The following is a 16,398-nucleotide window of genomic DNA, read 5'->3' on the forward strand; positions in this document are numbered from 1 at the left end:
AAACAGGCCTGTAGAGATGAAATAGTCTTGTGATTTTTTTCCCACACATACATATATATATATATATATATATATATATATATATTGTTACTTTACATGCTTTCCGCCCCCGGCCAATTTTTTTCGCCCAATGCGACCCCCAAATCAAGAAGTTTGGACATTGAACTTAATTCTTTGATATTTTACTGGATTGCTCTCCTCCTCCGCCTTCTCAGCGCCTCTTGGAGAGTGTTGGCCGAGCGCAGCAGCCAGACTGAGGCGACAAATGAAACGTCTGAGTGATTAATGTCAGCGTGGCCGTGTTGGCTCACGTCGCTCCGAACGCTGTTAATGAGCGCCGTCGCCCGTAAGATTAATTCGCCGGGCCGCAGAGGAAATGACGCTTCCTCGTGGCAAACCCCCTGGCTGAGGTCCTGGAGAGCTTTTTTTCTGTCAAGCTTTTAACCTTGGGCCACCAAATGACGACAACGGGTGTCTTGGCGGCGTGTTCGACAATGTCTCTCCCGCCCAGGTGGGAGAGAAGGCGACGCTCGTCTGTCCCGCAGCACCCCCTGTCCTCCCTTTTTCATTTGTTCACTCCCTCTTTGGCACTTCCACGCGTCTCTGGGCTTCAAATGCTGTTATCTGCATTTTCCCTCTATTGGCCCTCTTTTCTGTGCCTTCCTGCTATCTTCCCTGCTCTTACTGTATTTGTATGCTGCTCCTCTCTGCAACACCTCATTAATTCATACCCTCCTCCACCCTCCTTCACCTCTATTCACCAGCCACACAATGCACGCCTAGAGGGCACAAACTGGGGTGACTTGCAATGAAACTATTAAGCAGAGCGGGTTAAATACCATTCAGATTTGATGCAGGGATGGCCGTAATGAGGGAGCGTTGAGAATTGTGTGGAATTGATTGCGGATGACTATCAGGGCTTGATCTACTAGAGGTTTTCGTGTATTGAAACATGCAAACTTAATAGCACGCAAAGCTGATCTACAAACCCCGTTTCCATATGAGTTGGGAAATTGTGTTGGATGTAAATATAAACGGAATACAATGATTTGCAAATCCTTTTCAACCCATATTCAGTTGAATATGCTACAAAGACAACATATTTGATGTTCAAACTCATAAACTTTTTTTTTTTTTTTTGCAAATAATAATTAACTTAGAATTTCATGGCTGCAACACGTGACAAAGTAGTTGGGAAAGGGCATGTTCACCACAGTGTTACATCACCTTTTCTTTTAACAACACTCAATAAACGATTGGGAACTGAGGAAACTAATTGTTGAAACTTTGAAAGTGGAATTCTTTCCCATTCTTGCTTGATGTACAGCTTAAGTTGTTCAACAGTCCGGGGGTCTCCGTTGTGGTAGTTTAGGCCTCATAATGCGCCACACATTTTCGATGGGAGACAGGTCTGGACTGCAGGCGGGCCAGGAAAGTACCCGCACTCTTTCACTATGAAGTCACGTTGATGTAACACGTGGCTTGGCATTGTCTTGCTGAAATAAGCAGGGACGTCCATGCTTGGATGGCAACATATGTTAATCCAAAACCTGTATGTACCCTTCAGCATTAATGGCGCCTTCACAGATGTGTAAGTTACCCATGTCTTGGGCACTAATACACCCCCATACCATCACACATGCTGGCTTTTCAACTTTGTGCCTATAACAATCCGGATTGTTCTTTTCCTCTTTGGTCCGGAGGACACGACGTCCACAGTTTCCAAAAACAATTTGAAATGTGGACTCGTCAGACCACAGAACACTTTTCCACTTTGTATCAGTCCATCTTAGATGAGCTCAGGCCCAGCGAAGCCGACGGGGTTTCTGGGTGTTGTTGATAAACGGTTTTCGCCTTGCATAGGAGAGTTTTAACTTGCACTTACAGATGTAGCGACCAACTGTAGTTACTGACAGTGGGTTTCTGAAGTGTTCCTGAGCCCATGTGGTGATATCCTTTACACACTGATGTCGCTTGTTGATGCAGTACAGCCTGAGGGATCGAAGGTCACGGGCTTAGCTGCTTACGTGCAGTGATTTCTCCAGATTCTCTGAACCCTTTGATGATATTACGGACCGTAGATGGTGAAATCCCTAAATTCCTTGCAATAGCTGGTTGAGAAAGGTGTTTCTTAAACTGTTCAACAATTTGCTCACGCATTTGTTGACAAAGTGGTGACCCTCGCCCCATCCTTGTTTGTGAATGACTGAGCATTTCATGGAATCTACTTTTACACCCAATCATGGCACCCACCTGTTCCCAATTTGCCTGTTCACCTGTGGGATGTTCCAAATAAGTGTTTGATGAGCATTCCTCAACTTTATCAGTATTTATTGCCACCTTTCCCAACTTCTTTGTCACGTGTTGCTGGCATCAAATTCTAAAGTTAATGATTATTTGCAAAAAAAAAAAAAGTTTATCATTTTGAAAATCAAATATGTTGTCTTTGTAGCATATTCAACTGAATATGGGTTGAAAATGATTTGCAAATCATTGTATTCCGTTTATATTTACATCTAACACAATTTCCCAACTTATATGGAAACAGGGTATGTAGAACATCGCACTTCTACTTTCGGTTGAAAGTAGAGATGGCCGATAATATCGGTCGATAAATGCTTTAAAATGTAATATCGGAAATGATCGGTTTCAACCTCCCGGGAGACTCCCGAATTTCTTTCCACCCAGACAACATTATTGGGGGCGTGCCTTAAAAGCACTGCCTTTAGCGTCCTCTACAACCTGTCGTCACGTTCGCTTTTCCTCCATACAAACAGCGCGCCGGGCCAGTCACATAATATATGCGGCATACTCGATCAACAGCCATACAGGTCACACTGAGGGTGGCCATATAAACAACTTTAACACTGTTACAAATACGCGCCACACTGTGAACCCACACCAAACAAGAATGACCAACACATTTCGGGAGAACATCCGCGCCTTAACACGACATAAACACAACAGGACAAATACCCAGAAGCCCTTGCAGCACTAACTCTTCCCGGACGCTACAATATACACCCCCCGCTACCACCAAACCTTGCCTCCCACCCACTTCAACCCCTCAACGATTGATTGATTGAAACTTGTATTAGTAGATTGCACAGTACAGTACATCCATCCATCCATCCATCTTCTTCCGCTTATCCGAGGTCGGGTCGCGGGGGCAGCAGCCTAAGCAGGGAAGCCCAGACTTTCCTCTCCCCGGCCACTTCGTCCAGCTCTTCCTGTGGGACCCCGAGGCGTTCCCAGGCCAGCCGGGAGACATAGTCTTCCCAACGTGTCCTGGGTCTTCCCCGCGGCCTCCTACCAGTCGGACGTGCCCTAAACACCTCCCTAGGGAGGCGTTCGGGTGGCATCCTGACCAGATGCCCGAACCACCTCATCTGGCTCCTCTCGATGTGGAGGAGCAGCGGCTTTACTTTATATCCCATACTCTCTGAGCACTCCCCACAGGACTTCCCGAGGGACACGGTCGAATGCCTTCTCCAAGTCCACAAAACACATGTAGACTGGTTGGGCAAACTCCCATGCACCCTCAAGGACCCTGCCGAGAGTATAGAGCTGACGAAAACCACACTGTTCCTCCTGAATCCGAGGTTCGACTATCCGGCGTAGCCTCCTCTCCAGTACACCTGAATAGACCTTACCGGGAAGGCTGAGGAGTGTGATCCCACGATAGTTAGAACACACCCTCCGGTTCCCCTTCTTAAAGAGAGGAACCACCACCCCGGTCTGCCAATCCAGAGGTACCGCCCCCGATGTCCATGCGATGCTGCAGAGTCTTGACAACCAAGACAGCCCCACAACATCCAGAGCCTTAAGGAACTCCGGGCGGATCTCATCTACCCCCGGGGCCTTGCCACCGAGGAGCTTTTTAACTACCTCAACAACCTCAGCCCCAGAAATAGGAGAGCCCACCACAGACTCCCCAGGCACTGCTTCCTCATAGGAAGACGTGTTGGTGGGATTGAGGAGGTCTTCGAAGTATTCCCTCCACCGATCCACAACATCCGCAGTCGAGGTCAGCAGAACACCATCCTCGCCATACACGGTGTTGATAGTGCACTGCTTCCCCTTCCTGAGGCGGCGGAAGGTGGTCCAGAATTGCTTCGGAGCCATCCGGAAGTCGTTTTCCATGGCTTCCCCGAACTCCTCCCAGTTTTTGCCTCTGCGACCGCTGAAGCTGCGCACCGCTTGGCCTGTCGGTACCTGTCCGCTGCCTCAGGAGTCCTATGAGTCAAAAGAACCCAATAGGACTCCTTCGTCAGCTTGACGGCCTCCCTCACCGCCGGTGTCCACCAACGGGTTCTAGGATTACCGCCACGACAAGCACCAACTACCTTGCGGCCACAGCTCCAATCAGCCGCCTCGACAATAGAGGCGCGGAACATGGTCTATTTGGACTCAATGTCCAGCACCTCCCTCAGTACAGTACATATTGACCACTAAATGGTAGCACCCGAATAAGTTTTTCAACTTGTTTAAGTCGGGGTCTACGTTAATCAATTCATGGTAAAGGTACATTGTTTAATGCATCCAGCGGGGCATCACAACAAAATTAGGCATAATAATGTGTTAATTCCACGATTGTATATATCGGTATCGGTTGATATCGGAATCGGAAATTAAGAGTTGGACAATATTGGAAATCTGCAAAAAAAGCCATTATCGGACATCTCTAGTTGAAAGCACTAAACTGAAGGACACTGCAGGACCTGCAGTGAGCAAACTCGTCCAAAAGATGGCGCCATAGCACAAACTAGTTTTTTTTTTTAAACTAATTGCATTATCCATAAATTGCACCATTTGATAAGCCGCACAGTTCAAAGTGTAGGACAAAAGCAGCGCCTTATAGTCCGGAATTTACGGTACTTGCACTTGCACTACTTTTAGAGTTTGCACTTGCTTATTGGTGTGTTATTTGGATCCTTTGGACCATAGGGCACACCGGGTTATAAGGCGCACTGCCGATGAGCGGGTCTATTCAGATCCATTTCATACAAAAGGCGCACCGGGTTATAAGGCACATTATTATGATTTTTTTTTCTAAATTGAAGACATTATATTGTGGTCCACATAACATGTAATGGTAGTTCTTTGGTCAAAATGTTGCATAAATGATATTTTACAGATCATCTTCAAGTCGCTCTCTGACAGTCGCTTCAGGATGCGCCGTTTTGTGGGCGGTCTTATTTACGCGGCTCACCTTCGGCAGCGTCTTTTCTCCACCATCTTTGGTGTAGCGTGCAAGGACGGGAGTGGAAGACGTGTCAAAAGATGGAGCGAACTGTTTCAATGACATTCAGACTTTACTAGAAGCTGCAATACATACAGAATAGTGCTGCTAGGATCCTGATGAGAGTGCGGAAATATGACCGTATCACACCAATTCTCAAATCCCTTCACTGGGCTTCCTGTTCCACTTAGGATTTAATACAAAGTCTCCAGTGCCTCCATGGAAATGCCCCCCTCTACCTCAAAGAACTACTCACCCCCCAAATCCTCCACACGACACCTCCGCTCCGGACAGGCGTTAATAACCTCCTCCAACCTCCGAGGACAAAGCTACGAACTATGGGAGACCGGGCTTTCTGCTCCCAGCCTGCTCTCCCTGACCCCCTGAGGGCACCACAGACTGTGGATGCTTTTAAAAAAAGGCTTAAAAACCCTTCTTTTAAAAAATAAAAATAAAAAGCCATTTTTTTTTAGATATATCCATACTAGTTCTAGCTATTTGGCTGTTCTAGTTTTTATTTGTATTTATTTTTTATTATCTTTTTATTTTTATTTAATTTTAATACCCTGTAGCACTTTTTTTTTTACAAATAAAATATATTATTATTATTATTATTAAATAAACAACAGAGCAGCATCTCCTCATCCGTGGCTCACCAGTGCAACAACAACGCCGGAAATGAGTCCAGTAAAAACCATCCGACCGGAACTCTCTAATAACTAAAGTTCCTTGGGTGAATAATGTAAACTCACTATACCGGTAGTTTTTAGCACTTCCATAGCGAGATATAAGTAGGAACTTTACACTACTTTATATTAGAAATGGCAACAGCAGAGGGTGAATGTCCCATAACAAGAAGATAGTGAAAAAAAGAAGCTTATCGACTATGGCATCGCAAATTTTCAGGACTCATGCAGATCTCAAATACACATCAGCAGGTACCAGAAGGTAAGAAAAGTTGGTTTTGCATAATATTGTGAAACAAAACGCCACATAATATGTCTGCTAATGGGTGCCATTTTGCGGTCCTTATACACACACTGTAGTAATACTTGTATATCTCTGACTACGGTAGCCGTAATGGGCCGACAATCCATCAAGTGGTGCCGGTTCAAAGTCGTACTAAAACATTTTGACGGATTTTTAAGTGCCGTGTGTAATGTTCTTTATTTTCAATGGAACATTTAAAGTTTCGGTGTTGTTTACTGGCGTCATATTGCAGTCTACACGTATCTCTTATGTGTGACTGCCATCTACTGGTCACACTTATCACTACACCACGTACCAAATAAAATTGCTTCGAGGTGTGTAAGCACAACCAGAATTATTGGGGACGGCGTGGCGCCGTTGGGAGAGTGGCCGTGCCAGCAACCTGAGGGTTCCTGGTTCGATCCCCACCTTCTACCAACCTCGTCACGGCCGTTGTGTCCTTGAGCAAGACACTTCACCCTTGCTCCTGATGGGTCGTGGTTCGGGCCTTTGCATGGCAGCTCCCGCCATCAGTGTGTGAATGTGTGTGTGAATGGGGAAATAGTGTCAAAGCGCAGAAGGTAGAAAAGCGCGATACAAGGATAACCCATTTACCGTATTTTTCGGATTATAAATCGCTTTTTTTTTCATAGTTTGGCCGGGGGTGCGAAAAATACGGTACCATTTATTCTGTACATTAAGTGCACCGGCTAACCCCGGCCGAGTCATACCAAAAACTATAAAAATGGGACCCATTACCTCCCTGCTTGGCAGTCAGCATCAAGGGTTGGAATTGGGGGTTAAATCACCAAAATGATTCCCGAGCGTGGCCACCGCTGCTGCTCACTGCTCCCCTCACCTCCCAGGGGGTGATACAAGGGGCAGGGTCAAATGCAGAGAGTAATTTCACCACACCTAGTGTGTGTGTGACTATGAGTGGTATTTTATAAGGCGCTAGGGATGACGTTCGAAACCGGTTCTCCCGGTTGTTCTATAAGAAAAGAACCGTTCGATAAGAAAAGAACCCATTCCATGGACTCAAATCCCTTTTTGAGAACCGGTTCCCGTTATCGAGGCCACTATAGTAAAGAAAAAGAGTTGGTTCTTTAATCGAATCCCTGGAAACGAATCCCGTCCCACAAGAAATGCCCTGTGGGACATCACAGGAAATGACGTAGCTCGGTCATTAGACTGAGCTACGTCATTCCCTGTGATGTCACGCAAGCAGCAAAAATAATGGACCGGAAAAAAAACGCCTCAAGGCATGGCTATTCACCTATAGTGATCACAGAGACAGGTTGTTTTGGTGTTACTGTATATATTTGTTTTTCTGAAAAATCCCACTTACCGGTAATATACTTTGGGTAACAACAGTCAATATTTATTCATTTTATTTTCTTAGGAGGGGTAACAGTCAATATTTATTTTATTTTATTTTTTTCTTATAAAATAAAAGTGAGCTTTTGTTAAACGAAATATTGTGTTTTTTTCCAATATACAACAACCTATCTGGGTTCGATAAGATAATCGATAAGGAATCGGTTCGATAAGAGGATTCGATAATGGGGTCGAACTCGACAATTTCTTATCTTATCCCTATAAGGCGCCTTGTCGATTTTTGGGAACATTAAAGGATTTTAAGAGTGCCTTACAGTCCGAAATTTACGGTCTAGAAGCAATTCAGTGCAAAAAGAGTGCAACCAGAAGAGTTGATGCATTTTTTAGTTTAACGTGTCAACAAGGGATGTCCGATAATGTCTTTTTTGCCGATATCCGATATTCCGATATTGTCCAACTCTTAATTACCAACACTGATATATACAGTCGTGGAATTAACACATTATTATGCCTAATTTGGACAACCAGGTATGGTGAAGATAAGGTCCTTTTTAAAAAAATTAATAAAATAAAATAAGATAAATAAATTCAAAACATTTTCTTGAATAAAAAAGAAAGTAAAACAATATAAAAACAGTTGCATAGAAAATAGTAATTAATGAAAATGAGTAAAATTAAGTGTTAAAGGTTAGTACTATTAGTGGACCAGCAGCACGCACAATCATGTGTGCTTACGGACTGTATCCCTGCAGACTGTATTGATATATATTTTCGGTATTTATTAAAAAATTAAAAAAATTTAAATTTAAAATTTAAAATTTAAAAATAAAATAAAACTACATCGATATCATTTTTTTTGTTGTGTTTTTTTTTTTTTATAAATATAAAAAAAAACAATACCGAAAAATTTCCGATATTACATTTTAAAGCATTTATCGGCCGATAACACCGGACATCTCTAGTGTCAACTGAGTAACGTCTACACAGTATTGATCTGCTCAACACTTGCAACAGGAGTTGAAAACATTCAGAGATTTAAAGGCCTACTGAAAGCCACTACTACCGACCACGCAGTCTGATAGTTTATATATCAATGATGAAATCTTAACATTGCAACACATGCCATTAGCTTACTAAAGTGCAATTTTAAATTCCGCGCGAAATATCCTGCTGAAAACGTCTCGGTATGATGACGCCGGCGCGTGACGTCACGGATTGTCGAGGACATTTTGGGACAGCATGGTGGCCAGCTATTAAGTCGTCTGGTTTCATCGCAAAATTCCACAGTATTCCGGACATCTGTGTTGGTCAATCTTTTGCAATTTGTTCAATGAACAATGGAGACGGCAGAGAAGAAAGCTGTAGGTGGGAAGCGGTGTATTGCGGGAGGCTGCAGCAACACAAACACAGCCGGTGTTTCATTGTTTACATTCCCGGAAGATGACAGTCAAGCTTTACCATTGGCCTGTGGAGAACTGGGACAACAGAGACTCTTACCAGGAGGACTTTGAGTTGGATGCGCAGACACGGTACCGTGAGTACGCTTCCAAACATTTGATCGATTGCCCGTACGCGCGTGCCGCTATGTGCATGTCACGTACGTAACTTTGGGGACTTTGGGGAAATATATGTGCTGTATGAACTTTGGGGAGGTGAACGGTACTTTGGGCTGTGGGATTGAGTGTGTTGTGCAGGTGTTTGAGTTGTATTGGCGGGTTACATAGACGGGAGGGGGGAGGTGTTTGTTATGCGGGATTAATTTGTGGCATATTAAATATAAGCCTGGTTGTGTTGTGGCTAATAGAGTGTGTTTATTTACTGTTTTAGTCATTCCCAGCTGAATATCAGGTCCCACCCGCATCTCACAGCGCTCCCACTGCCCTCTAGTCCTTCACTCTCACTTTCCTCATCCACGAATCTTTCATCCTCGCTCAAATTAATGGGGAAATCGTCGCTTTCTCGGTCCGAATCGCTCTCGCTGCTGGTGGCCATGATTGTAAACAATGTGCGGATGTGAGGAGCTCCACAACCTGTGACGTCTGCTACTTCCGGTACAGGCAAGGCTTTTTTATCAGCGACCAAAAGTTGCGAACTGTATCGTCGATGTTCTCTACTAAATCCTTTCAGCAAAAATATGGCAATATCGCGAAGTATGACACATAGAATGGACCTGCTATCCCCGTTTAAATAAGAAAATCGCATTTCAGTAGGCCTTTAAAATATCTATTAAAACACACATACCGTATTTTCCGCACTATTAGCCGCACCTAAAAACCACAAATTTACTCAAAAGCTGACCGTGCGGCTTATAACCCGGTGCGCTTTATATATGGATTAATATTAAGATTCATTTTCATAAAGTTTCGGTCTCGCAACTACGGTAAACAGCCGCCATCTTTTTTCCCCGTAGAAGAGGAAGTGCTTCTTCTTCTACGCAAGCAACCGCCAAGGTAAGCACCCGCCCCCATAGAAGAGGAAGCGCTTCTTCTTCTACTGTAAGCAACCACCCGCCCCCGTAGAAGAAGAAGAAGCGCGCGGATATTACGTTTCATTTCCTTTGTGTGTTTACATCTGTAAAGACCACAAAATGGCTCCTACTAAGCGACAGGTTTCCGGTTCATGAAAAGACGCAATCTCTCCATCCGCACACGGACTACTATTTCACAGCAACTGCCTAAAGACTTTCAAGAAAAGCTGGCTACTTTCCGTGCATATTGTAAAAACAAGATAGCTGAAAAAAAGATCCGGCCAGAGAACATTATCAACATGGACGAGGTTCCACTGACTTTTGATATTCCTGTGAACCGCACTGTGGATACAACGGGAGCACGTACGGTGAATATTCGCACCACAGGGAATGAGAAGTCATCCTTCACTGTGGTTCTAGCTTGCCATGCTAATGGCCAGAAACTTCCACCCATGGTGATATTCAAAAGGAAGACCTTGCCAAAAGAGACCTTTCCAGCCGGCGTCATCATAAAAGCTAACTCGAAGGGATGGATGGATGAAGAAAAGATGAGCGAGTGGTTAAGGGAAGTTTACGCGAAGAGGCCGGGTGGCTTTTTTCACGCAGCTCCGTCCATGTTGATATACGACTCCATGCGCGCCCACATCACGCTGGTTTTTAATATATTATTAAAGTTTGACTGACCTATCTGACTGTTTTTTTGACATTCCTTTAGCGCAGTTGGATGCGGCTTATAACACGGGGCGGCTTATAGGTGGACAAAGTTTTGAAATATGCCGTTCATTGAAGGCGCGGCTTATAACCCAGGGCGGCTTATGGTGCGGAAAATACGGTATATACAATGTATTGCTGTGCGTTTATGGTTGGTAACGTCACTGTAGTGTTTATTTATTTCATATACGTCGCTAGCAATAACATCTGTTTTCTCTTCATCCACTGTATTTGAAGTTTTGGGAAAGACTGCACATTTTCCCATAAGTTGTTTACATTCAGACAAGGCAAACGCAAAAATAGCCTTTGTGGACGTGGTCATCTTGATTTCCGACTTAGTGACTGGAACGCTCTCAACTCGGCAGTGATGTCATTCCCAGCTCCGACTGCTCAGTGGCCTAGTGGTTAGAGTGTCCGCCCTGAGATCGGTAGGTTGTGAGTTCAAACCCCGGCCGAGTCATACCAAAGACTATAAAAATGGGACCCATTACCTCCCTGCTTGGCACTCAGCATCAAGGGTTGGAATTGGGGGTTAAATCACCAAAAATGATTCCCGGGGCGCAATATATTATTAAAGTTTGACTGACCTATCTGACTGTTTTTTTGACATTCCTTTAGCGCAGTTAGATGCGGCTTATAACACGGGGCGGCTTATAGGTGGACAAAGTTTTGAAATATGCCGTTCATTGAAGGCGCGGCTTATAACCCAGGGCGCCTTATGGTGCGGAAAATACCGTACCTTGGCATTGGGTCCGATCTGCAGTGGGTTCAAAACCAGCGACACAGGTGCAGGCACCCACTGGAACCATCCACTCGCCATCGCCGTTGCAGTACAGCTTGAGCGGGACGGACATCTCCATGGCATTGGTCACGCAGGCCCCCGGGGCGATGACTAAGGACGTAGCTTCGGCGCCGGTTGCGGTCTCCGGGAAGACGGCAAAATTAGCGATAGTGGTGGAGCACTTTTTGAAGAAGACCCTGACGGAGATGAGCGACATGCAGGCGCCAAAGTCCTGGAAGGCCAAGAAGAAGCCGGCCTTGGAGAGCGGCCCGAAGCTCCGCACTTTGGTGTTGATCCTGCCGGCTTCCAGCAGGGAGAAGCTCTCGTCTGGGGCGATGGTGTCCACTTTCACGTAAGGGTTCTCCCTCCACAGGGGGCTGGCGTCTGTGGCGGCGTCCCCGTCGGACTCGTAGTAAAACAGATTAAACGTCTCTTTACAGGAGCCGGGGATGTTGGGGATGCTGGCGCAGTCACGTACGGAGAACTTGAGCTCCACGTAGACTCGCAGCACGCCCCTGCGGGGGATGTAGTCCGTCCTGAGCCAGTTGTTCTGGTTGGGCTGTCGGACATTACACACCTGGTAGGTCCTGATCGGGCTCATGGAGTCATCATAGCCGCTGACTTCCTCCCACTGTGGGTTGGAAAACAACAAAAGGGAAACAAGGTGCATAGTTAGATACATTTAAAATAATTGGACAAAGAGTATATTTCTCATTCAGCAAAGGACCGAACCACAGCAGATAGGCGCTTATCGGTCGTGTTTTAATTAATACCAAAGTCGTATTAAACATAGAGCTCGCTAATACAAAGCGGTGAAGCATGAACACATTCAAAAGTGTGAAATGACATCTGATAAAAAAAAAAAACACACATCCCACATTGTGTCGGGTACGGACTGTGAGGAATAATTTGCAGCCGTAATGATTGGAACCGCAAGCATCAGTCAAGAAATTCTATTCATTATGTGCAGACTATTAATGGGAGCACATTTTTCTCATTAAAACCCCTTTTCACGCATCACGGCTGTTTGACAAACAGGCCGGATGTTGATCAGAAGTCGTAAAAACAGGCTTGGTCTGCATTTATACGGGCGTTTAACACGTAAGGAACACACGCTTTTCCCTTTTCTGTGCATTCTAAATACCGTATTTTTCGGACTATAAGTCGCAGTTTTTTTCATAGTTTGACTTATATATGTTGTTTTCCTTTTTTATTATGCCTTTTCGGCAGGTGCGACTTATACTCCGGTGCGACTTATACTCCGAAAAATACGGTAAATGTGTTGGAATGATGAGGAGATCATGTCATTTATTGAACACCAATGCTCTGCTGTTATTGGATCATTCATTTATTATGTCGTATTTAAACTATTGTGTTGAAGTCTGGGGAAATTGTTATAAATCTCATCTACAGCCTTTAGTCACTCTGCAGAAAAAGGCCATTAGGATTGTGTCCAATGTTCGGGGGTGGGACGGGGGCGTGGTTAGGGGTGGGGCGTGGTTAGGGGCGTGGTTAAGAGGGGAGGAGTATATTTACAGCTAGAATTCACCAAGTCAAGTATTTCATATATATATGTATATATATATATATATATATATATATATATATATATATATATATGTATGTGTGGGAAAAAAAATCACAAGACTATTTCATCTCTACAGGCCTGTTTCATGAGGGGGGGTACCCTCAATCATCATTAAATTGAGCTACAGCTGCATGAACAATATACGACAAATCATCTCAAACCACAACAAAACAATTGCAAATGAGCCGTCGACCCCCGGACAGAGCGACTCCAAAACCAACAAAGCATGTAACTGTCGAAAGAAACCTGATTGCCCTCTCAACGGGGGGGTGCTTACAAACATCAGTTGTCTACCAATCTAAGGTAATACGCAAGGACATTAACACATCCGACACATATGTAGGATTAACCGAGGGAGAATTCAAAACCAGATGGAACAATCACAAGGCTTCTTTCAGGAACAAAAACCTGCGAAATACCACAGAACTCAGCAAACACATTTGGGACCTCAAAGACAATAATGTTGAATATTCAATAACATGGCAAATTCTTGCATCCAGCACACCTTACAATAGTGGTAATAAAAGATGCAACCTATGCTTGAAAGAGAAACTGTTTATTATTTACCGTCCAGACCTGTCATCCCTCAACAAGCGCAGCGAAATTGTAACAACATGCCGCCATAGACGGAAACACCCACATGAGCCAATCACCACGCCCCTAGGCCAGCCCGTACCCACCCACTCTGTGCCCTATATAAACCATGGTATGCGAATGCTCCCATTAAAATCTCCTGATGATTGAGGGTACCCCCCCTCATGAAACAGGCCTGTAGAGATGAAATAGTCTTGTGATTTTTTTCCCACACATACATATATTGCGCTCTACTGCGGTATCGAGCACTATTTTTTGGATAACCTTATTAAGACATATATATATATATATATATATATATATATATATATATATATATATATATATATATATATATATATATATATATATATATCTAAGAAATAATTGACTTTCAGTGAATTCTAGCTATATATATATATATATTTATTTTATTATATATACTGTATATGTATATATAAATAAAATAAATACTTGAATTTTAGTGTTCATTTATTTACACATATACACACACATAACACTCATCTACTCGTTGTTGAGTTAAGGGTTGAATTGTCCACCCTTGTTCTATTCTCTGTCACTATTTGTCGAACCATGCATTAGAGTCTGGAATCTTCCATCTCTCCCTAGCGTGGCCCAAAACCGGTCAATCTTTGCTTCCCGAGGAAGATCTTCAGTGCCAAGCACTTGGTAGTCCACTACTTCTTCCCGGAGGCTATCCAGGTCCAATCGCAGCTGCGGCTTGGAACTAACAAGCTGTTATGAGAGTAGCGTATGTGTGTGTGTGGCCCTTTAATAGTTGAGCGATGTCAGCGAGTGTGTGGGCGAGAGAAGAGAGGGAGCGGTAGCGTGAGTGCGGGCGGGGACTAGTTTGTTTTGTGTTGGATTGGCTGTGTGCAAGCAATCAATAAAGCAAGATTTGCAACTAATCGCCGGACTCAGGCAGGAAAGGTGCAACGAAGCGTATTTCTTCATCTTACTCGTCGTCGGCGTTGCCATGCCTGTATCTTCATCGTTCTTCTGCTTCGTCTCCTTGTTGTGTGCGCAGTTGTGCACTGTACTCTCTAAAAGCCGTATATGTTATTGATGTTATAGATGGCAGTATTGTCCTGTTTAAGAGTGTCACAACATTGCTGTTTACGGCAGACGAATTGCTTTACGGTAGACAAAAACATGACTGCTGCTGTTGTGTGTTGTTACCGCGCTGGGAGGACGTTAATGAAACTGCCTAACAATAAACCCACATAAGAAACCAAGAACTCGCCCTCCATCATTCTACAGTTATAATGTGTTTGGGCAGGCACACTGTTTATATCGTGGGAAAGCGGACTCAAGTCCGCATGGAGCTGGAGGGGGCGTGGCCTCCAGGTCCGTCTGAATTTCGGGAGATTTTCGGGAGAAAATTTGTCCCGGGAGGTTTTCGGGAGAGGCGCTGAATTTCGGGAGTCTCCTGGAAAATCCGGGAGGGTTGGCAAGTATGGTGTGTGTGTGTGTGTGTGTGTGTGTGTGTGTGTGTGTGTGTGTGTGTGTGTGTGTGTGTGTGTGTGTGTGTGTGTGTGTGTGTGTGTGTGTGTGTGTATATTTCTACCCTTCTTGAGACATCAACAAGGAAAAGTACCTTCCACATGAGGACCGGTGAACAAGTTAGGACATAAATCATGGTCCCAATACGGAAAACCATTGCATCGAATAGAGAATGTCTCATTTGCACCCCCTGGTGGTGAAACCTATCAAAATTAGGGTGGTCCCAAAAGGGATTTTTCAAATTGACTGTGTGTCGGTTTTAAAAGTGCTCCCCCCTATGGTCAACATATGAAATAACAAGTGTGTGTAAAAATGTAAAGTGCTCCCCCTCTGGCCAACATATGGAATAACAAGTGTGTGTAAAAAATTTAAATGCCTCCCCTTTGGCTAAAATGTATTTAAAAAAATAAATAAATATGTATATAGAGACATACTGTAATAACTTGAAGTAAATAATGAAGATTAAAAACCAATTACAAACAAAAAAATTCGACAACAAAAACATTTACTAAAAGCTTACCTTTTTATATTTGCATAGTATGTTTATAATATTAATGTTGTAAATACAAATTTTATATAGCTAGAAAGAGTGGTCCTAAAGAGGTAGGCATTTTTCGGAGGTCTCAAGAAATACAAGAATGTGTGTGTGTGTGTGTGTGTGTGTGTGTGTGTGTGTGTGTGTGTGTGTGTGTGTGTGTGTGTGTGTGTGTGTGTGTGTGTGTGTGTGTGTGTGTGTGTGTGTGTGTGTGTGTGTGTGTGTGTGTTCTTCTTTTCTACCCTTCTTGAGACATCAACAAGGAAAAGTACCTTCCATATGAGGACCGGTGAACAAGTGATGACATAAATCATGGTCCCAATACGGAAAACCATTGCATCTAATAGAGAATGTCTCATTTGCACCCTCTGGTGGTGAAATCTATCAAAATGAGGGTGGTCCCAAAAGGGATTTTTCAAATTAACTGTGTGTCGGTTTTAAAAGTGCTCCACCCTCTGGTCAACATATGAAATAACAAGTGTGTGTAAAAATGTTAAGTGCTCCCCCTCTGGTCAACATATGTAATAACAAGTGTGTGTACAAAATTTAAAGGCGTCCCCTTTGGCCAAAATGTATTTAAAAAAAAAAAATATATATATATATATATATATATATGTATATAGAGACATACTGTAATAACTTGAAGTAAATAATGAAGATTAAAAACCAA

At 43.8% G+C, this 16,398-nt stretch overlaps 1 protein-coding gene across 2 annotated transcripts in view; it reads right to left on the reverse strand.

The window, feature by feature from the left end:
* ephb3a (eph receptor B3a) overlaps positions 1 to 16,398 on the reverse strand; it is a 253,578-nt gene that overhangs the window by 132,939 nt on the left and 104,241 nt on the right. For both annotated transcript variants that reach the window (XM_061928803.2, XM_061928804.1), the window contains exon 3: positions 11,467 to 12,139. In XM_061928803.2, coding sequence (XP_061784787.1) covers positions 11,467 to 12,139 — 673 coding nt within the window. The remainder of the gene's footprint in view (positions 1 to 11,466; positions 12,140 to 16,398) is intronic.

This window comes from Nerophis lumbriciformis, linkage group LG33 (assembly GCF_033978685.3).
Source record: "Nerophis lumbriciformis linkage group LG33, RoL_Nlum_v2.1, whole genome shotgun sequence".
NCBI classification, from domain to species: Eukaryota; Metazoa; Chordata; class Actinopteri; order Syngnathiformes; family Syngnathidae; genus Nerophis; species Nerophis lumbriciformis.